The 27,826-nt window shown below is 45.1% G+C and overlaps 1 protein-coding gene across 2 annotated transcripts in view; it reads right to left on the reverse strand.

Annotated features, from left to right (window-relative positions):
- The window catches only part of DOCK1 (dedicator of cytokinesis 1), a 502,641-nt gene that overhangs the window by 310,931 nt on the left and 163,884 nt on the right, over positions 1-27,826 (reverse strand). For both annotated transcript variants that reach the window (XM_084751055.1, XM_084751054.1), the window contains exons 24-25: positions 14,199-14,269; positions 10,626-10,732 (exon numbers count right to left, since the gene is read on the reverse strand). In XM_084751055.1, coding sequence (XP_084607181.1) covers positions 10,626-10,732; positions 14,199-14,269 — 178 coding nt within the window. The remainder of the gene's footprint in view (positions 1-10,625; positions 10,733-14,198; positions 14,270-27,826) is intronic.

Here is a 27,826-nt window from a genome sequence, read left to right on the forward strand (position 1 = left end):
GGAGCAATGTCCTCCAGTGAGTAATTGCTGACTAACTATGCAAACATTAAGAATAAGCAGGCAGTTCACTGTGAGTTCAAGGCCAGCCTGGTCTACAAAGCAAGTCCAGGGCAGCCAAGGCTAAAGGGTAACACAGAGAGACTCTGTCTTGAAAAAACAAAAGAACAAAAAAACAAACAACAAAAAAACCAACAACAAAAACAAAACAACACACACACACACACACACACACACACACACACACGGAAAAAACAAAACAAACAAACAAACGAAAGAATCTGGGATTAGTTTCAGAGTCTGATCATGAGTTCACTATAGTTGAAGCTGGGTCATGGGGACATAAGTGCATATTCCAGACTTCTCTCTACTCTTTCATATTCTGGTAATTTCCCCCTTCTTTTCCAAATGAAAATATACTGAATCCAGAGGCAGATCCATCCTCCCACATGTGGCTTGACACCAAGGAATCCTTAAGCCAGAACAGAATACAACAGAGAAGAAGGCTGGGCTCCAGTGAGCCAGTTTCACAGAGGCTGGGGCCAGCACAACCGTCTGTGATCAGTGGCCCATCTTCCGTTGTAGCCCAGCAAGCCCCCACTAGGTATATCTTCCCTTTCCCTTTCTGCAAATGGAAGAAGTAGTGAGAGGAGGCAGAAAGAGCTGGCGTGTCAGTCGGCTGGGCCCACAGGATGGGAGGGTACACAGCTCACCGCAGGAACCCAAGTCCAGTGCTAGAGCACACAGCTCACAGAGGTAAAGCATGACTCTTGCAGCGATGTACTGTCAAGATATCACCCACATGCATGCTGACCATACGACTGGGGCCCAACTTCAACTACTGGAAACACAGCATTGCTGGTTATCTGCATGAACATGCTCCTTGGCCCCAAAACACTCCAGACAGCAAGACAGTACCCACACATTTCCCACAAGATAGCTTACCTTAAGTTGGCTCTGGGTACATACAATTCCTGACTGGCAACAGGTGTACTCTGCAACCCCTTGAGACTTTAAATCTATAAATATGGCCACCATTCTGAGAAACCTGGAATATGTCTTCAAGACTGTTTGAAGCTGTTTTCCGAGAGAACCTACGGTTTCCCAGAGAACAACCCTAATCAGTGCCCAAAGGGAATAATTTCCTGTTCTCATCTAGGTTGAGAACTGGAGGCAATTTCTTTCACAGACTGAGGCTAGGATGTAGCCTGTTTCCTGGAGCTCCCACGGTGACCTCAAGGATCCCATCACTTGTGCACCAGGAACACACCCAATGCAGCACATCACAACAGTGGAGCACATTCCACACAGCAGGGAGCAGAGCCAACTTCTACAAAGTACTAAGGACCAAGACCCAAGAAAGAAGAAAGCATGAACGATGCAGGCACCATATCTCATCGGAAAATGGCTTGAGTTTAAATATTTATACAAACGTGGCACAGACTACTTTATAATAGTGATTGCATCTTTGTGAGAATAGGCCAACCACAAGACTTCAACTGTTCATCATTTCCTGACAAGGAGAGAAGACAGCAGTTGGCTGCTTGGGCGGATGGAGCCTGAAAATGAGAAAAAATGGTGGCCTTCTGTGTTGTCCCAACCCAGAGGGATTCTTAGGATCCAAACCCCATAAAGAGGGTAACTTTCATATTGGTCAAAGCATTCTAAAAAGGCTTGGGGGCAGCCACTTGGAGTTCAGAACACATTTAGGAAGCTGATTTTAACATAGATGGCAAATGCTGAGTGGCTACAAGATGAGAGGCTCCAGGCTGATTCTGTCTTGGCCTCGGATCCTTTCAGATTTAAATACTTCACATATCTCACTTAATAGGCTGGGTCCAAGTTGCTATGAAGATCAAAACTGCAGGCAGGGCAGGAGAGATGGCTCAGTCAGTAAAGTGCTTGCCTTGCCAGCATGAGGACCCAAGACCCACATAAATAGCTGAGCATGGCCACATACGCCTGCCTCTCTCACAACTGGGAAGACAGAGACAGGAAGGTACCATGGGGTCAATGAACCATCTAACAAAAGAAGTAAGTGCCAGGTTCACTGAGAGACTGACTGCCTCAATAGCCAAGGCAGGAGGAAGACATCTGACGCTGACCTCTGGCCTTTGCACGTATACGTAGACATGCACGTGTACACACACACAAACAGCCAGAGGCGTGGCATTACACCATTACACTTAAAAAGGCGAATTATTTTAAAGGATAGTTTTTAAATCACCGTGAATTCAAGCCATTTATTTATATGCTGCTTGGTTTAAAGAGGACTCGAGACAGTGTATGACTACGAGACTCAAAAAGCAAGAGTACAGACCTAAACAGTGCAGCTAAATAGGAAACTGTAGTTACCCAGGAGTCAGGCTGAGAGCAGCAGGAGAGACCCCTGCAAGCTTCTAGTAGCTGAAGAAAAAAGAGAATTAAGTTTCAAGGGGACAGAGGACTTCCCTGGAATCATACCCAGGGAGGAGCTCTGCTTTAAATGCTCGTCTTAAGTGAAGATTGCATGTTTTAGGGACCTATCCAACAGGTGCCACATTTATATGCACGCGTTTTGCAAAATAAAATAAAATAAGTAAAATAAGTCTCAAAATATATGCAAATAAGGTCCTTCCTCACACCACCACTTGGTGAAAGTCGAGGACAGTTAGAGAGTGCTGTCAGCCTTTGACAGTTGACACTCACAGACAACATGCCGTCAGCCTTTGACAGTTGACACTCACAGACAACATGCCGTCAGCCTTTGACAGTTGACACTCACAGACAACATGCCGTCAGCCTTTGACAGTTGACACTCACAGACAACATGCCGTCAGCCTTTGACAGTTGACACTCACAGACAACGTGGAGAACAGGAGCGGCTCATATCAGTGAGCTTCATATCAACGAAAAGCCCAGAGCAAGCAAAGGGAGCCAGGGGGGTATGAAGGAAGGGTTCTGAGACATGGCTGCTTTGATGGTTGGGGCTGGGCAGGTGGCTTTGTCAGCAGAAGAGTTCGCTACACAAGCAGAAGGACTTGAGCTAAATACCCCCAGACCCACACTAAAAACCTGGCAATAGTTACATGGTTTTTAATGCCAGCCCAGGGGAGGTTGGGCCAGGCGGATCCCTAGGTCCGGCTAATAGGCCAATCTAAACGAATCAGCAGCTTCTGGGCCAGCAAGAGAACCTGACTGAAAAGACAAAAAGTGGGTGGTGTTCTGAGACACAGCACCCGAGGTTGACCTCTGTCCTGCACACACATGTGCACACATCGAGTAGATACACAACACACATACCTACAAACACGAGCAGGCAGGCACACATGCACAAACCCCTCAAATAAATGATAGTCTGATGGTAGCTATCACACAAAAGACTCTGGCAGAGGCTGTAGCAAGCATACATCCACGAGCAAATCTGGGGCAAGGTAACTCACACCTGCCTAGGGTCCTGGCAACAGCTTCGGGCAGAATTTAATTGAAACCCACTACGAAGGCCCCAGCGTTCCTGGGAATAGTTTGGAATGGGTTCCCATGGCCCCTGCTCTGTGGTCTGGCAGCGATTTCTCCTTAACTTTTAAATATAATTGAGCTCAGGGTAACATCTTAGAGCCTTATTATGGTGAAATCTCTTTTGGTTCTAAAAACATAATACTTTTGGGGGACCTGTTCTTGCTTCATAGCCCAAGATGGTCTATAGTTTACAGCAATCCTGCATCGGCTGCCTAAGGACTAGAACATATTTCTTTGACCTGCACATCTAACTTAAAAATTCCTTAGGTGAGTACCCCCTAAAGATTATTCTTAAAGTGAAATATCAGTATTAGTATGTGTGATGGGTAGTCTCGGTTGTCAACTAGACTACATCTGGAATGAACTACAATCCAGAAACGGAGGGTACACTTGTGATACGGATCCTTTCTTTTTATTCTTTTTTTTTCAAGATATATTCATTATGTATACAGTATTCTGCCTGCATGTGGACCAGCAGGCCACAAGAGGGCACCATACCTCATTATAGATGGTTATGAGCTACCATGTGGTTGCTGGGAATTGAACTCAGACTTTTGAAAGAACTGTGATCTGGATCTTGAGGCAGGAAGACACAAGACAGTCTCTTCCAGGCTGCATTCAGAGCAAGCTATAGAAGTCCCAGCTCCTCCAGCACCATGTCTGCCTGCACACTGCCAAGCTTCCAAGCTTCCCACCACGATGATAATGGAGTCATCCATTGGAGACTGTAAAGCAGCCCCAGTTACATGTTTTCCCTTCTAATTATTGCCTTGGTCATGGTGTCTCTTCACAGCAATGAAACCCTAGCTAAGACTCTATTTATGTAAAGGAATTTAACTCTGTCCATCCCTCTGTTTCTTCTGGTAATTTCCAATATGGTTCTCTTGTATGTGTGCATGTTGGTTTTTGTCAACGTCACAAAACCTTGGTGTGTTTATTTGTTTTCAAAGTCCCTTCCATAGCCTATCTTGAACTAAAACTCACTATGTAGGAAATAATGTCCTCGAACTCACTCGTGATACTGCTTCCTCTACCTGCCAAAGGATAAGAATTCACAGCAGTATTGCCATCCCACCTGGCAAAATCATGTTATTATTCAATATTGCTTGGAACGTTTTTGTTTCAGCTAGTTCTAACTAAAATGGGGGGATCTTGAACGCCGAGACTTCAAGACTGGGGAGTAAGGAAAAGCAAACAGAGGAAAGATCCTTTACAATCCAAGATACTCGAGGAGCAGCCTCACCAGAAAATCCTGTTCTAAGATGGCCAACAAAAATCTAAGTTCAATCATGTAACCGGCAACCTTACCTCATTCTACTATTACCTTTATTAATATAACGCAGACTCAACCTTACAAACAAGTGTATTTGTATTCTGTATTACTCTGTCTTACCAAATGGTTAGTTAAGTGAAAAATGAGGCTGTCTTCTAGACTGTTAGCAAACATGCTTGCCGGGACATCAAGGCTAGACGAGGCCATGTTGACCTCTGCAGAATGTTTATGGTCATAAATATGCCAAGGACACGGCTGTAAGCCTGCAGTCCCAGCATGTGAAGGTGATGAGGGAAGGCTGTGAGTTCAAGGCCAGCCTGGGACACATATTAAGACCCTCTTTCAGAAAGCAAAAGGCTCAAGTCTAAGTGTGATCAAAGAATAAGAAAACAGATGAGAATGTAACAGCGACTACAGTCTGTGTATCAAGAACAGAAATGCCATCATGAGTTTTTTCCTTTGAAGAAAAAACAGCTGTGAGAAAGAGTACGCGATTTCTGTTTAAATAAACCATGAATAATTGATCAAAATGAATAAATTGAGAAAAATAGGGGAAATATTTCTCTATGTAAATTAAAATGCATTTGTCTTCATATGTTCTATTGAAAAGCCTACATATGTGGGTTGATTTGCATTGTCAACCCGGGACTCTGGAATACCTTGGAAGGGAGTCTAGATGTGGGGCTATTCAGAGGTTCTCAAACTGGGACTCAAACCCTTTGTGGGGGGTGGGGGGAGGCGTGCGGGTGTTTAACAATCTTTTCCATAAGAGTCACATACCAGATATCCTGTACATCAGATATCTACACTACATTCATAAAAGTAGCAAAATGACAGTTATGACACAGCAACATGAGAAGCCGCATTAAAAGGTCGCAGCATTAGGAAGGCTGAGAAGCACTGGACTATCTAGATCAAGCTGGCTGATGGGGAGGCCTCTGTGATATTGTTTTGATTACATTCACTGATCCGGGAAGACCTATTTTAATTGTGGGCAGGATCGAGCCCGGCGCTCTCAGCTTCTGACCACTGTGGCCCCTGCTTCAAGCTCATATGCCCCGACTTCCTACCATGATAGACCCTAACCTGGACCTGTGAGCTAAAAAAGACCTTTTCCCATTAAGCTGCTTTTGTCAGGATATTTCATTATAGCAACAGAGAAGAAGCTAAGACAATGGTTCATTATCATATGTATTTTTTAGAAACTGGGGGCATATGAAAACCAGTTCAAGATGGTTTTTTGGTCCAACTTCTTGCTAAAGAGAAAGATTATGAAGAGTGGAAAATTCTAGTTCATACATGTAATTATACATAAAAGGACACAAAAATATGAATTTTTAATAATATTATTTTTCTGCTGTAAATGGACTTATTTTATATAAATCTGAACATTTTAAGGAATGCTATAATATGCAGATTTAAGGAAGAAAACAAGGACTTGAGATAGAGAGAAGTAAAGAAAGGTTCAGTAACAAAAACAAAGATATATTTTGGTTCCAAAATATTTTAAAAGAATTGTTTTGGATGAAAGAGATTTTTTTAAAATGAAAAATCAAACTTTTGTTACAAAAGCAGAATGTCTGGGTGCTCTACATAGGAAGGCACACAAGGATGATAGGGAAGAAAATAGGAATATAATGTAAACTGTGGGAAGTCTACAGAAGGAGGCACATGCCTTTCCTCAAAGCACTCAGGAAGCACAGACAGGCCATCCTGGTCCACACAGGGAACTCTAGGTCAGCCAGGGCAACATAGAGAGGCCCAGCTTCAAAAACAAAAATGAAAATGAAACAAGAAAACAAACAAACAAAAAGAAGAAAAGAAAGTCCTAGTAAGTTTGGGAAAATTGAATCGCATATAAGGAAAATTTTGTGACATGGAGATAATTGCAATTTATTTAAAACATGCATAGTATATTCTAAAAATTAAACATTAATAAACTGATTTAAAAAAAAAAAGATCCAGTTCTGAGTATTTAAACCAACAAGTATCTGTAACATAGATCTGCCCAAAGGTTGTGTTTTACCAAGGTAATTGCCTATGTTTTCTGGTATCTCTATGACACTTTTGATTATTTGGGAAAAACTTGGAATCTTGAGAGAGTTTATAAGTTGTTATTGCTGTTGTTGTTGCTGTTGTTGTTGTTGTTGATGCTGTGTTGCTCTATGTATATGGTTGGACGGTTGGCTGGACTTTTTCCTTTCCCGTTTGTTTGTTTGTTTGTTTGAGAGAAGGTATGACACGGTCCTCCAGACTGGCCTAGAACTCATGGCAGTCCTTCTGTCTCAGTCTCCAGAGTGCTAGATTTAGAGGCATGATCAAGAGTGGGAGCTTATTAAGTATATATTTGTTTTAAAGTCTTTTGGGTGATTATTTTAGAACTCTGCCTAAATGAATGAGTATTACTTTCCCATGATGCTTGATATTTATTTTTAATGCAAATGCTCTAAGGATCATTTAAAATTTATAAAAGCCTGAAGGTCCTAATGTGAGGCTGTCAGTCATGGCTGTTATCTTAAAATGATATGTACAATAAAAATAACTAAACCATGTCAATTGCTAAACTCTCATCAAAGTTTAAACTATGAATATTATGTCTTTTTTTTTTTCAACCATAGTTTTGATTCTTCTCTGAACCCTTTAGAATCAGATTCACAGGTAAGGTAGGGGTTAGGGGGACTTTGGATACAACTTTCTGGAACAATAAGCTATGTAGTTCAGAGTTTGTTTTTTCTTTGGTGGCTATCTTTGATAAAAATTAATAACCTGAAAGACAGGCTTCGTGTATCACGCAAAGGGGATTTGTTGCGTTCTGGTAGGCTTTGTTCTGCATTGTCTATGGTCTCCGCACCTGCTGTGTGTCACAATTCGGCAGAAGTCCCACTGCTGAGGTGATCACCCAGCCCATGCAGGACAGGCGGGCTGACCTTAACCATGGGTTCCAGGGACCAGCAACAGAGACCCACTCCTCCTAAGCCTCCTTGCTGCTCCAGGGTGAAGGAAGTGGGAACGACCTGATTCTCCATCACAGAGTCACTCCTGCCTTGATGAGGTTCAGAGGAGCAGCTAGGATGTCCACCCCATCAGGATGGCTAACCAAATTCTAAGTACACTGATCAACAATGTTTTCAGAAGGAAATTTTCGCTGAAGTGAGGAGGAGGTCAACCCTTTTAGAATCAAAGCGGAAGCTGTTGTGTCCATTCAAGCCAAACACAAATAAATAAAACCAGAAAGGAAGGAAGGAAGGAGGTATTTATACACAAGACTGCCTTATGGAGACTGTGGTGGAAACTCTGCCAATAGCCAGAAGCCTACATAGAGGCCACCAAAACTTCAAAGAGAAGTCCTTCCCCAAACGCATTTCCATACCTGTCAGCAGTCTGCAGTGAAGGCACTTGTTACTCCTGACTAGAGGTGAGGGCAATTGTTTTTTCAAATAGCACCTGGATTCTCAAGGTGTATGTTTAGTGAACATTCCCCTCATCACAACCTCTTAGAACACACGCACCACTTATAATAGGGCATATAGTCCTCCTACAGGCTCTGAAATTCCCACATAAACTTCGGATTCCAGGGAGAGAGGGAGAGAAGAGGGAGATGACAGAGAGATAGACACGCCAAGAGACAGGGACAGAGAGAGAGAGAGAGAGAGAGAGAGAGAGAGAGAGAGAGAGAGAGACAGAGAGACAGAGACAGAGACAGAGACAGAGACAGAGACAGAGACAGAGACAGACTGTCTCTGTTCGGTTAGCAACAAGTATTCATTCAGTGAAGGTGGTGCTGAGGGCAGAGGGGATGCCTGGGGACGCCGTGCTGTGTGAGTGGGGCTTACATGTCAAGGAATACAGGGGTGGTAAAGAGTAGAGAATGTGGGCTGGAGAGATGGTTCAGAGGTTAAGAGCAGTGGCTGCTCTTCCTAAAGGTCCTGAGTTCAATTCCCAGCAACCACATAGTGGCTCACAACCATCTATAATGAGCTCTGGTGTCCTCTTCTGTTGTACAAGCATGTATGCAGGCAAAACACTGTGTACATAATACATAAATAAATAAATAAATATTTTTTTTAAAGAGTAGAGAATGAGACCTAGAGGGGTGCAGGGCAAGAAGGCATATGGTTCTGGGGGGATGAGGATCGAGAATCACCTAGCGGGCACACCCACGAGTGAATTGGGGTGATTACATTAAATGATGCGGGAAGACCCACATTAAACGGGCAGCAGCGTTCTCTGGACTTGAGTCCTAGATTCCATGAGAGGAGAAACTGAGCTGCGTGCCAGCTCGGCTTCCCGCCTGTAGCAGCACTGTGGCCAGCGGCTTCAAGTTCTCCCCCTGAGTGGACTGTGCCTTTGACCTGTGCATTAAAATGAACCCTTTCTTGTCTAAGTTGCTTCTGTTAAGGAATTTTATTTCAGCCTCATGAAATAAAGGGGTGCCAGGTGCCTGTGTGTGCATATGAGGGACAGAGGATTGCGGGGAGAGCATGTGGGAGTGTAGAGATATTGATGAGAGAATGCATGCATACATGGGGCGGGTGTTGGCACATGTCCCCGATAATGAACCTAATAAACCTCAAATATGAATTGGGGCAGGGATGCATTTGCTCTGGCTTCAGCTGTGGTCACCATGGGAACACCTGTTTGCAATGTCCCCAATGGTCACCTTCTTAGCAACTTTCTATGGGCTCCATGGCATCCTGTGGCTTTTGAAGACACCAAGGCAATCAAATCATCCAAGTTCTGGAATAAAAGCCTGAATTATGGAAGTCAGAACTAAGTGCTCAATTTAGATCATATGATTCAAGTCCCAGACAACAGGACTTTCATAAAGAAAATAAAGGGATTCTAACCCAGAGAAGAGTGTGAGGGAGAGTGCACTGGGAAGCCACCCACATTTGATCTTATCCTTTTTTTTTTTTTTTTTTGCGGGGGAGGGGCTGGGGAAGCCTTCCCAGACACATTCCAGTGCATTCTCAGAGTTAAATCAAGATAGAGAGAGTTGAACCAGCAAGCAGGAGGCCCCACAGCAAAGCGCCCTAGACAGGCACCCTGAGCTCCTGATGAGGTCCAAGAGGACTAACTGAGAGGACACTTTACAGCCAGGGTTGCTCACTCACCAGAACAGCCTAAGGGAAAGAAGAGACAGCATTGTGCCTGGGGACAGAAGGAAAAGAACGGAGCTACCAAATGTCTGGTCACAAATGGAAGAGAATAAATCTGTGTTATATAGACAGGCTGTCACCTACGAGACCTCAAGTCGGCCCCGATAAATGAGAGAGGTTGGGCATTATGCAAAGGTTTTGAGCTTTCAATAAAATTGCCTGGCAGGTGTAAAATATTAATTCAATCTGTCCAAATAGAAGATGATTAATCAAAAGGGAGGGGAAGCAAATGAAGAGGAGCAGAAGGGTTTTTTTTGTGTGTGTGATGCAGGAGTCTTTATGGCCCTCATGCCTCTGAACAGGATTTGAGGAAGCCCTGTCAAAAAACCAGGAGTTAGAACAGGACAGAGCCATTACTTCTGAATTTAAGGGAAAATGGAAACCCTCCCCAACCTTTGCAATCACCTCAAGGATGTAAGTGATTGCCTCCCCAGGCCAGACAATCACACATTTCAAGAGCTACAATGTATGCTGATTATACAGGGCTCTGATGTGCTCCCAAATTACAAATCCACTCTCACCTCTACCCTCAATGGCCTATTACATACCCCGCATGACAGCTGCCTTTCTCTTAGAAGGGCTGAGGCCTGCTCAGAGCAACTGAGCTATTTTAACAGGGAAGCCCCCTCTCCTTTGGGCAAGTAAGAGAACTGACTGAACTACCAGGCGATTTCTTAAATTCCGAGGGATCCACTCACCATGCTGTGTGAAGAGGTCACTGTGAACAATCTCAATCAAGCAGTAGAGCTTCTGGATGGTCAGCAGGCCCGCAGGAACATTCAGGATGAATTCCGTGAACATTTTGCTACGAGGGGAAATTCAATTGACACTGTTCAGAAGCATTGCCAGCCCAAGGACCCCATGCAGTCCCAAGATGCTACAGAATCACAGGGGTAGGAAATGGCCCTGGAGTGTCAAGACCAGCCTTAATAGAGATCTTTACAGAAGGCCCAAATCTCACTCTGGGAATCTGTGTTTTAAAACGTTGGTTTGGTTTGACCGGGTGTGATTACACACCTATAATCCAAGCACTTGGGGAGGCAGAGGCAGGCAGATCTCTGTGAGTTTGAGGCGAGCCTCATCTACAAAGCAAGTCCAGGATAGCTAAGGCTACACAGAGAAACCCTTTCTCAAACATAGACACACATACATACAAAATAAAATCCAAAACCCACAAAATGTTGGCTTGTACTTTGCACCTGATTGAGTGGCTACAATTCAAACATATAATGGTAAATGTTGTTAAGAGTGTAAAATATTAGATCTTTCAGGCTGTGCAGGTAGTAAAGGAAAGGGGTGTGGCCACTTGATAATTCCCTAAAAATGTAAAAGCACGTGTTGTATATTATATAATGTATAATATACACATATATACAAAACTTGTACATGACTTAAAATGGCATTATTTGTAGTAGAAAGTGCCCAAATAACTAGCAAATTCTACAATGGTGAAAAGCTGGAAACTATCAACTAGGGACATGTTCTCTATAATCAAAAGGACCAAGTTTGCACTGAACCTGTGGCACAAACTAGCTGAGTTACCGAGGACAAGCAAAATTAGGTTGATTTCCACCCAGTGCTCTAGCATCATCACAGAAGCTGATTGACTGAGGCACAGACAGCACTGTGTGTGGGGAGAGCACCTAGCAAATGCCTGATGGGCCAGGGGATGCCAGGAAAGTTGCTCTTAATTACCATAGGAAGACATTCCCTCAGGGAAACAAGAGACTTTTTTTTTTTTTTTTTTTGAGACAAGGATTCTCTGTGGAGACCTTGCTGTCCTGGACTCAAACTCACAGAGATCCGCCGACCTCTGCCTCCCGAGTGCTGGGATTAAAGGCGTGTGCCACCACACCCAGCCAAGAGACCTTAAGTGAAGAAGCAGGTTAGGAAAAAAAGAATGCTGACAAGAGAGAGAGAGACAGAGAGAGAGAGAAAGAGAGACAGAGAGAGAGGGGGAGAAGGAGAGGGAGAGGGAGAGAGAGGGGGGACATGAACAAGAGGACTGAGTGCAGTGTCCCGGAACTCACTTAAGTGCCATTGCCCCAGCCCACAGCTAACTCCAGAGGGTAGGCACCCACCTGTAATCTCAGCCTTGAAAAGCAAAAAACAAAACAAAGAGAAACCCAGAGTGAGTGACTAACAGGACTAGCCTTATTGGTGAGCTCTGGGTTTGATTGAGAGACCTTGCCTCAAAAACAAACAAAACAAAACAAAAACAAGAAGAAAAAAATAAAACAATAGAGAGGAAGATTAACAACATCAATATTGGGCTTCCGCACATGCACGCATGCAGGCATGTACCTACCCACTCACATACATAAGAGCATGATTCTACATATAGGCACATGGAAAGGAGAAAAAAATATAAATTGATTTTCTAAGTAGGGATAGTGGTGTGTGTGTGTGTGTGTGTGTGTGTGTGTGTGTGTGTGTGTGGTGTGTGTGACTTCAATATCATTTATAAATTTGATATTGAAAGCATCAAAAAGGCCCACGCAAGGACAGAGCCAAGGTTGAAGACAGGTGGCCCAGGGCAACAGGTCTTCCTCAGAGCCCCAAGCACATGGTACAACTGCCAGTAACAGGCAGGGATGGTGTATCTTCATGGGCTGTCAAGGACAGGCCTGGCTATGGCTCTGGTTCACACTAGACAAACTCCTCCACTTCCTCTTACTATCTGTCCCCAGCCGTGTGCTTCTAACTGTCCCCTGGAGTCACTTGAGGGTTCGTGACAACCAGACACGAGCCTACCACGTCTCGCTAAGAAGATTCAGCAAGAGCTCAGGGGTTTTGCATCTAACAAGTACAGGGACCATGTGTGCTGCTAGCCCAGAAACCAGCCTTTAACAGCACACAGCAAGAAACAGACTTAGCAGAAACACAGTTGGGCAGACTAACTTCGTGGCTCACATAGGATTCTCCTCCATCGGGAGCCTCCTAAGCTAGAACCCTAACGGCGGTGTCATGCAGGCAGAGAATAAATGTGTCCCTGTTGGACACTAAATCTCAGGCAAATCAGAGAGTGCTGTCCAGGAGCCCCTTGCCCTTCAGTTTCAAGACATTAATGGCTTAGGGTGGATATAAAGTGAAGGAAAGATGACCCCTCAGGGACAAATGTCCTCTCAGATATCTGGAGGGTCTGGTTAGTACAAACGGTGCTATTTTCTACGATTTCCTGCACACAGTTCACTGGGTCAAACATAAGGCAGGTGCACTGGGCTAACGGGCTCACATGTGGGCTCAAAGGCTAAATACTCCCATCAGAGCACTTGTCAAAAAGCCATGGGCCTTGTGGCTCACACAGCAAAGAACACTGAAAGGGGACACATATCACAAAGGGATGATCTGGTCCCTAGGCCAATACTCCACTCCGAATGCCCAATGCCCACCTCCTCAGAGGGTTCGTCATCGTGACTGCCACCGTCACCATCACCATAGGTGGCAAATTCTGACCCTGACGCCTGTGGCTCAGAGCCCTTCAATTTTAGGAGGGCTAGGGGAGAGACACTGTCCTGCTGTAATGCAGCAGAGACTACCAGGAGAAGAGAAAAGGGTCCCGTGTAAGTTTTTTTAGGTGCTGAAAATTCAAACTAGACCGGCAACCACATATTGAAGCCATATAAACACTAAAGCACAGAAAATGTAGGTGTGTTGGTTAGTGTTCACTGTCCATCTGGCAGAAGCTAGAATGACCGGGGGGACAGGTCTCTGAGCATGCCTACAGGAAGTTATCCTGACAACATTAGTTGATTGATGTGAGAAGAGTGGTCTTAATTGTGGGTGTGGCAATTCCCTGGGAGGAGTAGCCTGGACTGCATAAAGTGAAGAAAGCGATCGGAGCAGTAGCATGGGTTCCTTGCCACTGGCTTTTCTCCTTTGGATGTAACACAACCATCTATCTGCCTTTAGCTCCCCACCACGAGGAACTGTGAGCCATAAATAAACACCTTCTCCTTCATGTTGGTTTTTTTTTTTTCAGGGTATCTTTTTTCATAGCAACAGACAGAGAAACTAAGATAACATAGGGTCACACCCCTGTTGTACTATAAACCATTTCACAACAACAACAACAACAACAACAACAACAACAAAATAGTGGCTGTTGGCAGGTAAAACCTTCTCCATAGAAAGATAACAATTGGTAGCACCCATCCCACACAATCCCGGACATAGGCCTTTGTGGGTCTGAGGCAGCCTACAGCATCCTCCAAAAGAGATGCTCTAACAAGGAGCTGTAAGCGACAAGCCTTTGTTTCCAGGACACTCACCTGAGTTCCTTCGGATCAAACACCAACTTCACATCATTGACGATCGTCGGCAAGTACTTCAATGCTGCCCCCTGAAAACCAGAAATAGGGGTGTTGAGCAGAATTCAGCCATGCAAATATTAACATAGTCTTGTAATTCTGGTTAAGATCCAAAAAAAAAAAAAAAAAAAAAAAATCAAGATGAGAAAGACCGCTTCCTGATGAGGCCTTAACCACAATGACAAATGAACAACACATCTCATCTTCCAAAATGGGCACTTCTTTTGTGTCCATTTGTTTAAAAAAAAAAAAAAAAGCATTGCAGAAAAGAGAACAGAAAGATTTTTAAGAGTCACAAATCAGCGAGTCTGTAGTGAAATTGTGTCTCATAAAAATGTCAGAAGCTACACCCATGTAGTCGCACTAACACGGCGAGCTGATCAAGTATAACACTAAAAGACGCACGTAAGTGGATGGGGAAAGCTCGTAGGGTCTCAAGCACAGACGAAGAACCACAGACAACTCAGGAATGCATAGTGGATGAAAGGGAAGAGCATATGCATTGGTTATCCAAACCCACACGATTAGCCTTTTAAACACACATAAGTAACATCGTAAGGCCGAGGGGGTGGGGGTGTGAGATTAACAGACGCCAAAAAGCACAACCTGTAACCCTAAGTGCCTATGCTGTGAGCTTAGCAGAAATGATTGTCTCTAACTGAAATAATACCTACAAAGAAAAAAGAAAGAAAGAAAGAAAGAAAGAAAGAAAGAAAGAAAGAAAGAACGAACAACGGTCCCCTAGAAAAATACCTCTTTACCAAATCTGCCGTGAGTTTTGTTTTACTCCAAAGGCATCTGTGTCCTTTAGTGAAAAGCCATTTTGATCTTTATTCAATCATCTCTGGCCTTCATGTCTGTGTCTTCCAGCTTCTTAAACTATAGATGGTGCCTCCATGTGACCCTTGTACCCCAATATGAAGGGTTTAAGAAGTCTAGGCATGGTAAAAATTGTGGGCACATACAGGACCAAAACTTGATTCAAAACCAAGTGTGCAATGTACCTGGAAACAAGTTGCATCTCAGGACTTCGCCACAGTCCTGGCTCTGCACACACACTATCCCCACTGTGCACTGGGCATGTCATCACACACATGGGTAAGGAGTGTTGCAGCCCCCAAAAAACTCTCAGTTCAGATCCCAAACTATTATATGTTAATGAATCACAGCATTCTTACTGAAATGCCATTTTCTGCCTTTACAGAAATACAGTGGAGTAATTTACAGGAAGGAAAGGCTTGTGCTATTTGCCTGCCATCGCTCCTCAGCATGCATCTCATTAGCATATCTTTGGACTGTATTGAGATATACAAACAAGCACATACATATCAGCAATATGCATATTTGCTTTCCTTTTTGATGAATGCTAAGATTCTGTGTATGGTACCTGATTCATTCGGATACCTGTTTTATACTCCTGGTTACATAAAAATTTCTCAGGTGAAAGGGGGTTGCTAGCACAAAGCAGTTAAGAACCCCTGTCCTAGGAAGCCCAGAACCTCACAGAGTGAGTTTATGGACAAGATTATTACCTGCCATTCACCATGCTAAGACCTGCCCACTTATGTATTTTACTTATAATTTTAAGTTCATATACACAATATTAAGTATCATACAGCATTTTCAAACATTTTATTTTCATTAATTCTCCTCCCCATTTCTCTCCCATCCCCCTGGCTGATCTCTGCTAGCCCCACAGCCTCCTCACTCCCTTCCTGTCACTTGTGCCCAATTTCTTCATTCTTTTCTCCTCTAAGGTTCACAACATACATCCATACTCACTGGTGTGTCTGTGTGTGTGTGTGTGTGTGTGTGTGTGTGTGTGTACACATTATAAGCCGGGAGCCCCATAGAGAGACAACATGTAATATCTGTCTTTATTATTCTGGGTCAGCTCACTTAATATATTTTGGAGATCTGTTCATTTCCCCACAACACTCATGATTTTATTGTTCTCTGCTACTGAATAAAATCCAGCTGGGTACATAAGGCATAATGTCATTATCCAGTCATCTGTTGACGGCTGGTTCCATTTCCTTGTTACTCTGAGAAATTAAGCAGAAACCTGACAATCAACGAAACTGCCAGTTAACAAGTTGGCTAATGAAATAAAAGGATGGTTTACAGAAGAAGAAAAATGAATGTCCAATATGTGTTTTTTAAAGTGTTCAACATCTTTAGCCATCGGGGAAATGAAAATTAAAACTGTTTTGAGCTTATTGCCCTAGTCAGAATAGCTGTCAACAAGAAAAGAGACAGCTATGCTGGATAGGATGCAGGAAAGAGAAACCCTTCTCCACTGTAGATAGGAGTGTAAAATAGCACAGTCATTATGGAAATTAGCATGATGTTTTCTGCAAAAGTTCAAAGCAGAAGTGGGCCAGAAAGATGGCTTAGTGGGGAATGGCATTTTCCACCAAGCTAGATGACCTGAGTCTAGTCCTTAGTACTCACATGATAAAAGGACAGAACTAACTCCTTCAAGCTGCTCTCTGACTTCCTCCCATACCCACTGGCAAGTGTACACACCTCACCACACACACACACACACACACACACACACACACACACACACACACGATAGGGGATGCAGATCAATGTAATTTAAAGGTTTAATAGGCATACCATATGACCCCACTGTAGCATTCCTGAGCACACATCCATGGAGTATACTCTGCCACAGGGACACTTATAACCCCACATCCTTTATCTCTAACTCTGCTGTGAGACTTCCTATGTAGGAGCGAGAGAGGTGTCAGCAGAAGTGACTGACAAGACAGGCAATGGTGACTTGTGTCTTATTCACAGGGAGTCCTGACCAACATCAGCAACGCAAGTGAAGCTGGAGAGAGCTGGAGTCCCTTCCCCTGGGCTACATCCTGCTGGGCAAGGCTCCTGCACATCAAGCGCTCTGACCTGCCTCGGCCTCCTTCTATCTGCGACGCTAAGTAGCACCTGTGGCGCACAGAGCTCTGCTTCTGATGCCATTTGGCTCATGTTACTTTGTTCAAGGAAATGCAGCAGAGCTCAAAAGCAAATGGAGAAGAGAGCAGGATGACACTTGAGAGTACCTAAAACGCAGCGGGAATCAGTGTGGACCCCCCACCATACCACCGGAAGCAAATGAGCAAAACTCACTTTCACTCAAAGTATCTCCCTGAATACATATGGTCAAGGGACTTCTACCAATAAGCACCAATTCTCCAAAAGCATTGCCAAACGACCTCACTCAGGATCCACACACAGTACAAAGGTAAACATTAAATGCGTCATTGGCCTTGAGCGAAAAACTAAGAACTGTGGAACTGTTAAAATGAAATATTGGCGACTTTGGGCCAAGCCACAATTTCTCATACATGGTAATAACTGCACAGTCTATAAATGAAAAACGTTCAAAACAAAGAGCCACACCTCTGAAAGGCAGTAGTCACACACACACACAGGCAGAGTACGGCAGAGATTTGAATTCAGCATATTCAGAGAGTTCAGAAACTCAGTAAGAAAACAATATTCTGAACTTTAAAAAAAAAAGCAAAAGACTGGAAGAGACACTTCTCCAAGGGAAGATGTGTAGATGGAAAATAAACACCTGCGGAGAGGGTCAGCATAAGCCAAACTAGGTAACCCCAGAACTTGGAAGCTAAAGGTAGGCAGATCAGGAGTTCAAGGTCATTTGCATGATGAAGGCCGGCTGGGGGGAAAGAAAGTAGGGAAGAAGAGAGGAGGAGGAAGGGAGGAAAAAGGAAGATAGAGGGGGAGAAAGGGGAAGGAGGGGAGGAGAAGAGAAGAGGGGAGTGGAGGGGAGGGGAAGGAAGAGAAGATCTCAACACCCACTGGTTTCAATACTCAAGCAGAACATTCTTGGATTAAAGATGTCTGCGAGGGCTGAGCCGCACCACAACTAGAAACAGGTTTTTCCAGTAAACGACACAATCTCTGGGTTCACCGCGTGATCAAATACCCTGCCACAAAGCAGTAATGAGAGTGGGAGGCAGAGACAGGTGGGCCCCTAGAACCTTCCTGGGTACCTAGCAAGCCAGCTGGGAAAGGGCCAGACCAACTAGAGATCTTGCCTCAATTTCAAAAGTTGAAAGGCACCTAAAGAGACACTGAGGTTGTGCTCTGACCTCCACACACACACACATTTGCACATGTGTGTGCATAAAATCATGAAATCTCACAGGGTTGATGAACAATTTCTCCCCTCACTGTCCCCTATAGATTTCGGGTGGCCATTGTTCTCTGCAGGCATTGGCACTGCCTTTCAACACCAAAGAGATCAAAGGAGTTTCAATTAGTAACCCGTGTTGATACAGAAAAACAGTGCTAAATAGAAATCATTTCTTTCTGGTTTCAAATGTTCTGCTTCAACTACCTCAGACTTGGCCTGGAAAACTAGAAAGTATTTATGGTGACATTTAATAATGAGCATCTGCAAAGCCTGACTGCTTGGTCTTTTAGAGTGTCTCATTTCGTTTGTGGACATCCAGAGGGGAAGGTTTAGACGGACTCTGTGCATTTTATACTGAGCCCTACGAAGAATCATCGCCCGTAGCCACTTCATAAACACTACTTTGCAAGAATACAGCAGACAGCCACAAACCAGACAGGCCTTTATGGGCCATCTTCTGCGAGTGGCCTTGAGCCACCTAGCTCAGTATTCAGGAGGACAGTCAGAATGTCAAGTCAGAGACAGGGTTCTGGCAGGCTTCTCTAGTAAGGTTGTCTCAGGCATCCCAACCCAAGGATGCCCCAGGGATGTGCACAGAGGTCAATGCCTGCCAGAAGCCAGTGATGTCACAAAGCCCATTAGCCCAGAACACAGTTCATAATGTCAATTATTTGAGATCTCCTCTCTTATGGGGATGTGGTTTAAGGGGGAAGAGAGAGGGAGACTACAAGTAAAGTGCTATAACATGAGGCCTCTCCTTATGTGAGCACTCTCAGGACCCTGCAGCCACCCGTTCACGTTCTACCCTCCTTCCAGCACCCTATGTGTGGCACCCTATTCCCCCTGGCTTCTGACATGTGGAATCCTTCCACCTGTGAGCCCTGGGGCTCTCACCTCCTTCCACCTTTCTCCTGAGCTCCACACCTGCCCCAAGGGCTGCTGGGCTTTGGATACTTGCTTACTGCAGGGCCTGCCTTGACTGTCAGCCCAGGCATCTCTCTTCCCCACATCCAAGTTCTGAAAACCACAAAGCTACCTGATATTAAACTTGCCTTGACCCTACAACCTTCTCCTTTCTGTAGATACCCCCATTCAGTGCCTGTCTTTTAGCTGGCCTCCTACCTCTGCTCTGACACAATCTAGCTCAAGCCTCACTGTAGGGGTAAAGGTGGCCTGGCCAGCATTCCCTTTGGACTCCTGGACTCAGGCCCACCTGAGGAACCCTCTTCCAACACTGCAAATCTCCTTATAGTTTCCCTCATGGACTTGTGTACTACTCCCAATCCCACTGCAGCCCCCAGCCCCATTTCAGCTAATCCCATTAGTTTCTACCCTTAGCTTAAACCCACTTGCCAGGACACAGAAATCCTGGACTGTATGCCTAGATACAGTCTCACAGGCAATAATCCAAAGTTGGCTTCCTCATGTCCCCACCGAGAAGGGTATCTTCTTTTAGTTCTCACAGAGAACATGAGGCAACGGCATCCACCAGGACTCCCAAAAGAACGTGAGCCCGATGCAGTTCACTGGGTCCTGAAACAACACCTACTTGCCTCTCCACTCCCAGCCATGTCTGTCGCCGCCCTTAGCTAAGAGAGAAAACCACTATATCTTATTTCCCAGAGTGGAGAGCTCTGCTTGTTTCCCTCCCAGTCCTGATGCACGCCTAGGCCAGTGTGAACCACCTGGCTTAGGACCACAGTTTGTTTATTCCGTTTCTGATAAGTACCGGGGTTTGCCCAGAGCTCTCACTACTAGAGACCTGGCCGAAGCTTGCTGGAAGGTATCAGTGTCCTCTGTAGCATGAGGTCACTGCTCTGAGGGTAGGTCTTGGTTAACTGGAAAGGGTCCTGCTTCAAGAGAAAGCCAAGATGTGGGACACGGAGTGATCAGGCATGGTTTTGGCACTGGGCAGATGACACTGGGCACAATCTTATCTAAAGACAGACACCCACGGGGAAAAGAAAGGTGGATGTTTACAGTCACACTTGATATACTAGCAGGACGGACAGGAGAGGCAGTATAGGGTGACTGGAAGCAGAGTACCAGACTAGTATTTAGGAACAAGGAAGGAATCCACCCCACCTGCAGAGCAAGCATCCTACCATGTAGTAACTAATGGCTATGGTTAAGAGAATCTGCCTCCACGGGGCACTGGAAGGAAGGAAGGCCATAAGTAGATAAGCTTGTCCCAGGATGCCAATGGATACCCAGTGCACAACAGACTGTGGCTACGTCCAAGACCACAGTAAACACAGGACAGCATGCAGAAAGCACCTGACCACAGAGCTCACCACCCTGAGTCTTAGAATATAGTCACCCAATCCACGTTCTCAAAGAGCAATGACAGGCATTTACGTTTTCTTCTGGATTGGTTTGGGTTTTATCATTCCAGACCAATCAGTGAAGAAAGGCTTGCTCAGAATGGGACACTCTCTCCTCAACAATGGCTCAGCACAGCAGTACCTGCTTCCTGGGCCTAGCACAGAGGGGGTACACTCACCCATTTCTGGGGGTATGGAGCTGGGGGGAAAAGATAGTTCTCTTGGGATGTTGCCAAGAGACATAGCTGAGTGGACCAGGAGTGGAGTTGGTGTCTCTCCACCCATCCCATGGGGCTGTGGTACCATGAAGCCATCTGCCCTGCTCTAGAAAAGTCCCCTGAAGGAATTCAAACAAGAACACACTGATTCTGGTTCTGGTTGCTCATCTCCAATTCACTAAGTCAGAGGGGAACTTGCAAGTGAATTTTTTTTTTTTTAGCCAGTTATTTCTATTTGATTTGAAATACAGCTAAACGAGCATCAGAGCAGATGTGAGCCAGGCTGGAGGCTCTCGCCTGGGTGGAGCTTTTATTTGTCCATCCAGATGGACAGGTCCAGTTCTGAAGGCACTTGAGTCTGTGGGTACACATCCACTGACCCAGCAAGATACTGAGAACAGAGCAAACACTTGAGGTCCCACATAAAGCACGTGTGATGAAGACTCGCAAGATGGCCCAGAAGGACATGAATTCAATTCCCAGAACTCACAGACAGACACAGGCAGACAGACAGACAGACAGACAGTAAATACATAGGTAGGTAAATAAATAAATAAGTGAAGAGGCTAGGCATCGTGGTGTGGTACTTCTAATTATTCCAGGCCAATTATTCCAGACTAAGAAGAAAGTCCTGCTTAGACTATGACACTATCTCAACAGTGGCTCAGCAGGGCAAGACCACTCACCCGTTTCTGGGGGTGTGGGGGGTGGGGGCTGGAGTTGGGTCAGTGGGATGGTGGACAGACCTTTGGGATGTTCCCAAGAGACAGAGCTAAGTGGAAAGGGAGTTAGGGTGGGGAGTAGGGGTGCTTCTAGTCTCATTATGGAAACGAAGCAGATTCCTGGGTGTTCATAGCTAATTAGCCTAGCTCCAGGCCAGTAAGAGACACTGTCTCAAAGAGGGAAACAAAGTGGACGGTACCTGAGGGAACAAACCCCAAGGCTGACTTCCAACCACCACACACACACACACACACACACACACACACACACACACACGAACAGATACGCCTGCACACACATGCAAACAGAGAAGCGAGGAGGGGAGACAGAGATGGGGGGAGGGAATGAGAGGATGCATTTCAATGCTGAGATATCTGGTGCCAGGCACAGAACCAAGGCTGCAGGGAAAGCTATTTCTGCTTCTGTGGGGAGACAGGCAGGCTTCTGAGTGTCCTCCTAAAATTGGGTTCATCTCTTAATATCCAAGAAATCAGAAATTGAAACTATTCTTCAATTAAACCCTGAAGAAGGCAGATGAGGTCAAAAGAGACCAAATGGACAAAGAACACAGAGAAACCAAAATTTCAGAGGGAGAAACAGGAAACTCATTAAAAAAAAAAAAAAAGACCACAAAAAGACAGAAGAAGCTTTTAAAAGTTTCCTTATCAGTAAAAATAGTTCAGGATAAAAAAAATTAAATAAATTTCATAGTTCACATAATTTCATTGTCATGCCTCTCATGAGAATACTAGCTTAATACAAAACTGTAAAACAAAACCAAAAAAATTGCATTTTCTATCCAGCATCAGTTTAATGCTGTGAGTGTCTCTCTGCCTAAAAATATTACTACTGATGACGATTAATAGACACTATTTTAGGGTAAAGTTCAGGCTACATTATTCAGCATAATTATTTTAATTAAATCCATTAGCATATCTTTATATAAGATTACAAGAGCTATCGGTGATACAAAATAAGTTTTTCTTGAATAATGTATGAAGCGATTATTAATTTACATACTTCTGGAGAAAAACACATATTAAAATGATTCCGTTTGTAGATTTTTCAGCTAAAGTATATATATGTTAACAGAATCTCCTTTCAGACTTCAGGGGTTCCAGTTCTGGAAGACCTCAGAAATATCAAATCTTGGTTAAACCACACACACACATACACATACACACACACACACACACACACACACACACACACACACACACACAGAGGTATAAAGAACATGCCTTGCTGCAAGGTAGACATTGGGTAGAGGTCTCAGTGAAGCAGAGCAGGCGCCTGGACACAGTGGTCCAACAGAGGATGCACAGGAGCCCACAGACTTGACAACAGAGCAGGAGGTGTGTGGTGGCATGAACAGATTCATAAAAATAGAAAGCTGAGGCCATCTCACAAGACTCCCCCATCTGGAGTTTCTAGACTTCCCTGACATAGGAGCTGCCCTTCCTGACAGCTTCCTCATCTCTACTCTGATACTTGGGTGAATTCAAGCCCTACTGTCTGTGGAGCTGCGTGTATCTGTCTATCAGCAAGCAGTACCAAAACTTAATCAAGAAAGGACAAGTTTATGAATGTTTCTCACTGAACCTACACCATGCTTCCACACTTAAAATCCAAGGTTTGCACCACTTAGGAGAATCCTAACCATTGGAAGAGAGGCTCTTTACTGTGCATGGATGTTTTCGGCCTCTCAGGATACTGTCCACTACACACACACACACACACACACACACACACACACACACACACACACACACACAAGAACTTCCTGATTGATGTAGCTAGGTCATGGAGGGGTCCCCAAAGCACAGAACTTTGCAGCCTTTGAGTCCATTGGTTAAGTCCAGAGCCAGCAGATGCCAGAGTAGGTCAGCTCAGGCCACAATGATTTCCTTCTCTGTATGTACCCCCTGGTTAAGTGAGCATGCCTCCCACCCTTCCCTCCCTCCTACACAGCACTCTAACACTATCAGACAGAAAACTGGCACACACACACGTGGTCCCTGTCTCCAGTGTCAGACATAAGGGAAACTAGAAGAGAATGAGTCAAGGATGGAGTACAGAGAAGTCACCAGGACTCAACGACTCAAGACAAAGCCATGGTGCCCCGGAAGAGCATGGCGCCTAGTAGATGGCAGGTCCAAGAGAAAAGACCCATGACAAGAGGCAGGGGCAAGACAGAGAAATGAAGACCAATGAGCCGAGCACTGCAGGAAGGGAAACCATCCCAGCGCTCTCCTGAACTTCTGGTGATCCTCTTATCAGGAATCAAGTCATGCTAAACAGAGGAAGCAGTGTGATTTAGCCAGAACAGACCGGAATTGGATTACTGAACTTTTCTTGCTTTTCTTTTTAAACTTTCTGCCAGTGCAGTCACGTTAGCGAGAGCCTGGGAAAAGGAGAGCAATCCTGTGAGAAGGCCTGCTGATTGGTGCAAATTAGTTACCTGTCTAGACAGCTTCCAGGAGGCAAAAAGCTCCACTTCCAAATGATGGGGACGATCTGAAACGCACTTGAAATTCAAAAGCAGACAGAGGGGAAAGCAAGTGAAAGGCCTGAACCTCAGTGGAGCCATTTTGAAAACAGTGAGCAGTGGGTGAACACAGCATAGTGTGCATGGGTTTCCTCAGACACGGGACAATCTGGGAAGATGGAACCCTTTAGCGGCATACCAGGGAGCACAGCATGTGCCAGAGGGCAGGTGAGACCACTGCAAGAGGGCAGTGGAGCCTCTGGATCCTTCTTCCAAGGTGAGGCTGGCTACCCATCTCTATCTTGTCTGCGGGTTCTGTCCCCCCCGTCCCACCCTCATACAGTATGGAAGAGAAGTCAAGGTGTATTCACAGCTCAGTGGTACTGGACAGGGTAAAGAAAGGACCTGGGAACAGAAGAAACAAACAGGGACCCAGCCAACCATCCATTACCACCTATCCCAGCCCAAACCCATCCTATTTGAACCCGCTGTACAGGAAGCTCATGCCCACAGCTCCTGGCCCCCTCCCCACTCCCCCCGAAATATATGTAAGTCCTAACAGCGGTCCTCTGTTCGAATGCCCCCTTCAAAATTTAAGTTCAAGTTCATTCACTATTGGGACGATGCTGAGAGACTGTTAAGAGGTAGTTAAGCCATTCAGGCTCGAGATTCTGTCTGTCATATGAAGGGGAGGGGCCTATCTCCCACTCCTCTTATGCTCTTAGCCGCCACCCTGTGAAAAAACGTGCAGGCGAATGAAGCCTTGTACTTGAACTGTGAGTAATATATTTCTGTTTATCATATTAAGACTCGTCTCAGTAATTCTGTGAGCAGGCCAAAGCAGATTAAGAAGCCTCAGTACTGACTATGGAATGATCCAGAAATACAATCTTTATATGGAAAAATCACATTTCTGTGAGGGGAACCTCTAAATCCAACGGCAAATGGGGTGTCTGTATCAGAGAAGGGAGAAGTAGGCAAAAGCACACATAGAAGGGTCGCTGGGCACAGGCAGCGATAGGGACTGCCATGCGCTGGCTAGTTTTATGTCAACTTGACACAAGCTAGAGTCACCAGGCGATAGGGAGCCTCAACGGAGAAAATTACTTCCGAAGATCTGGCTGTGGGCAAGCCTGGAGGATATTTCTTAATCAGCGATTGATGTGGGTGGTGCCATCCCTGGGCTGGTGGTCCTAGGTTCTATAAGAAAGCAGGCTGAGCAAGCCACGAAGAGCAAGGCATTGCTACATGGCCTTTGCATCAGCTTCTGCCTCCAAGTTTCTGCCCCAACTTCCTTCAGTGAAGGACTCACGACTCACGTGAAAGTGTAAGCCGAATAAACACTTTCCTCCCACGCTTGCTTTTGGTCATGGTGTTTCATCATAGCTGTATTAGCTGTAATTAATACAACCAAAGACCACCAGGAAAGACCCAAAGCTGGAGAGACAGCAAAAGCTTCGCCTCACATCTGCTGGGCCATCAGATGCCTTGATCTTGGACTTCAGCCCCCCTGAGCTCTAAGAGGATAAGGTGCTGTCCTAAGCAAGCCATCTGCTGTTTATTAGCATACTTGGCCGGAAACCGAGCACACTGCAGATGCTAAAGCCTAAAGGCCCTTAGAAGGAGAAACCCTCTGCAGCGCTCACAGCTTTTATTTTCACTGTGTCTGACCTACACCTTTATAAAGTACAATGAAAGTGGAATTCCAGGAAGCCAAATGCCACTTGTGAGGCAGAGCTGATGCAAATCACTGTAGAACTGCCTCGCTGTTTTGTTCTCAGAGTCCGTCGTCCTCATCTCCCAAAGGGAGAACTAGCCAAGACCTAATCATGGATAGGACCAGTGCCACTGCCTATGCTGACAGCACTGTGGACAGTAAGTAACAGCCTTGGCAACCCGTGAGTACAGCCATAGCAACACACGGGTACGGCCAGGTTTATGAGTCACACTTCCAAGATGCAATTCTGCTCTTTCTTGACTCTGCAGCCCAGGGCTCCTCGGAGTCCTAACACTGTCACCACAGTCACTCCCATACCCGAAGTCCTATCAGTTTTGCCTAAAAGTACAATTATGGAAGTACTTTGCAGTCGCGCTGCCCAGTCCCTACCTCCAGGCACAAGTGTCTATTAAGCAACTGATACATACCAGGGTAGATGGAGAACTGAAAGTTTGGCTTTATTCAATTCGAACACAGGTAAACATAACAGAGAGGTGCAAGTCTAGCAGGCACACCCCCGGGGAATCTGCAGGTCTGCTCATTTCATCCCTGGCTCACGGGTTCCTTGGTACCAACATCTCTTGGTTTCTCCCAGCGCATCTGCTGAGTGATAACTGTGGTACTCTCTATGCTACGGGAGGAGATGGTTTGTAACAGTGGAACAAGACTTTCCTTGAGAACAGAACCAGTGTTCTTGGACAGCCTGAGGCTACTCCACACCATAGGTGTTAGGATGTCCTAGGTCCTCAATGGATCTCAGCCTGCTCTCCCTAATTAAGACAGCAGCAGCACGTGGTTGCCTTGTCCCCCAGCAACTACACAGACAAATGAGCTACAAACATGCAGGATGCATTTGCCGCATCTGCCGCCCTTCAGTGTGCTCCTTTTGGACACCCTTTCCTTTGCTCAGAAGCAAGTACAGTGTGTCAGTTCCTTAGCCCTCCCTCCCCATAAAGATCCTAAATATTGAACAACATGAAAGAGACTCATGTTGAACTTAGAGAGGGTTATTATATTAGCATGCTTCCTGTGTCTGGAAAAAAAAAAAGAATACCTGAGGTAATTAACTCATGCTCTGCAGCTCCCCATTTGAGGCTGGTTCTCTACGCAATGGTAGAGAGTTCATGGTGGGGCACACCCCCACCCCCACCCACATACTCGCACATGCTTCCTGGCGAGAGAGCAAATGGTAACAAAGAGGCCAGACCTCCACATCCGCTCTTGAGCACACACCTCCCATTAGGCCCTGGATGCTAAAGGCGCCACTGCTTTTCAACATCACAATCCCAGACAATAAAGTTTTAACACCGTCTGTGGGGGACAGTCAGTACTCAACTATAATGGATGTAATTTTTAAATTTTTAATTAAAAGGGGAAAACTTTAAGATCAATCAATGAAGTAACCTGGGAAAGACCCATATAAATAAGACAGAAGAACGTCGATCTCAACCAACTGGAAGGAATACTATGTGACCTAGCATTTGATACCTAGGCAGATACTGCAAAGAGCTTAAAACAGCCATTAAAATTCTGTACAGAACTGATCCCGGGAGCTGTGTTCACATCAGATGCCACCCAAGTGTCCATCAAGGACGCAGGCGTGAACTGAGCGTGGCTCATCTTCACACAGGAGTGCTATTCCGCTTCTCATGAGGAGTCACTAGATCACAGAAAGCAAATCCTGAACTAGGGCAAGGACAAGAAGTCAGAGTGGAAAGGCCACTTACTTCCTGGTGCTATTAATACAGAAACAGATGAGGGTTTGGCGGGGCTGGGGAAACAGAAGAGGGGATTGATAGCCATCGGTATAATAGGGTTTCCTCTTAAGGGGCAATATTGGAAGAGAAACACAGGCACACACCGAGACTGTCCCCAGTACAGTGGAACTGTTCATGTTAAGATTCCTATAACAGAGCAGGGTGTGGTGGTGCACATCTATAACTTCAGC

Source organism: Acomys minous (assembly GCF_964271855.1).
Source record: "Acomys minous genome assembly, chromosome: 2".
In the NCBI taxonomy this organism is placed as follows: domain Eukaryota; kingdom Metazoa; phylum Chordata; class Mammalia; order Rodentia; family Muridae; genus Acomys; species Acomys minous.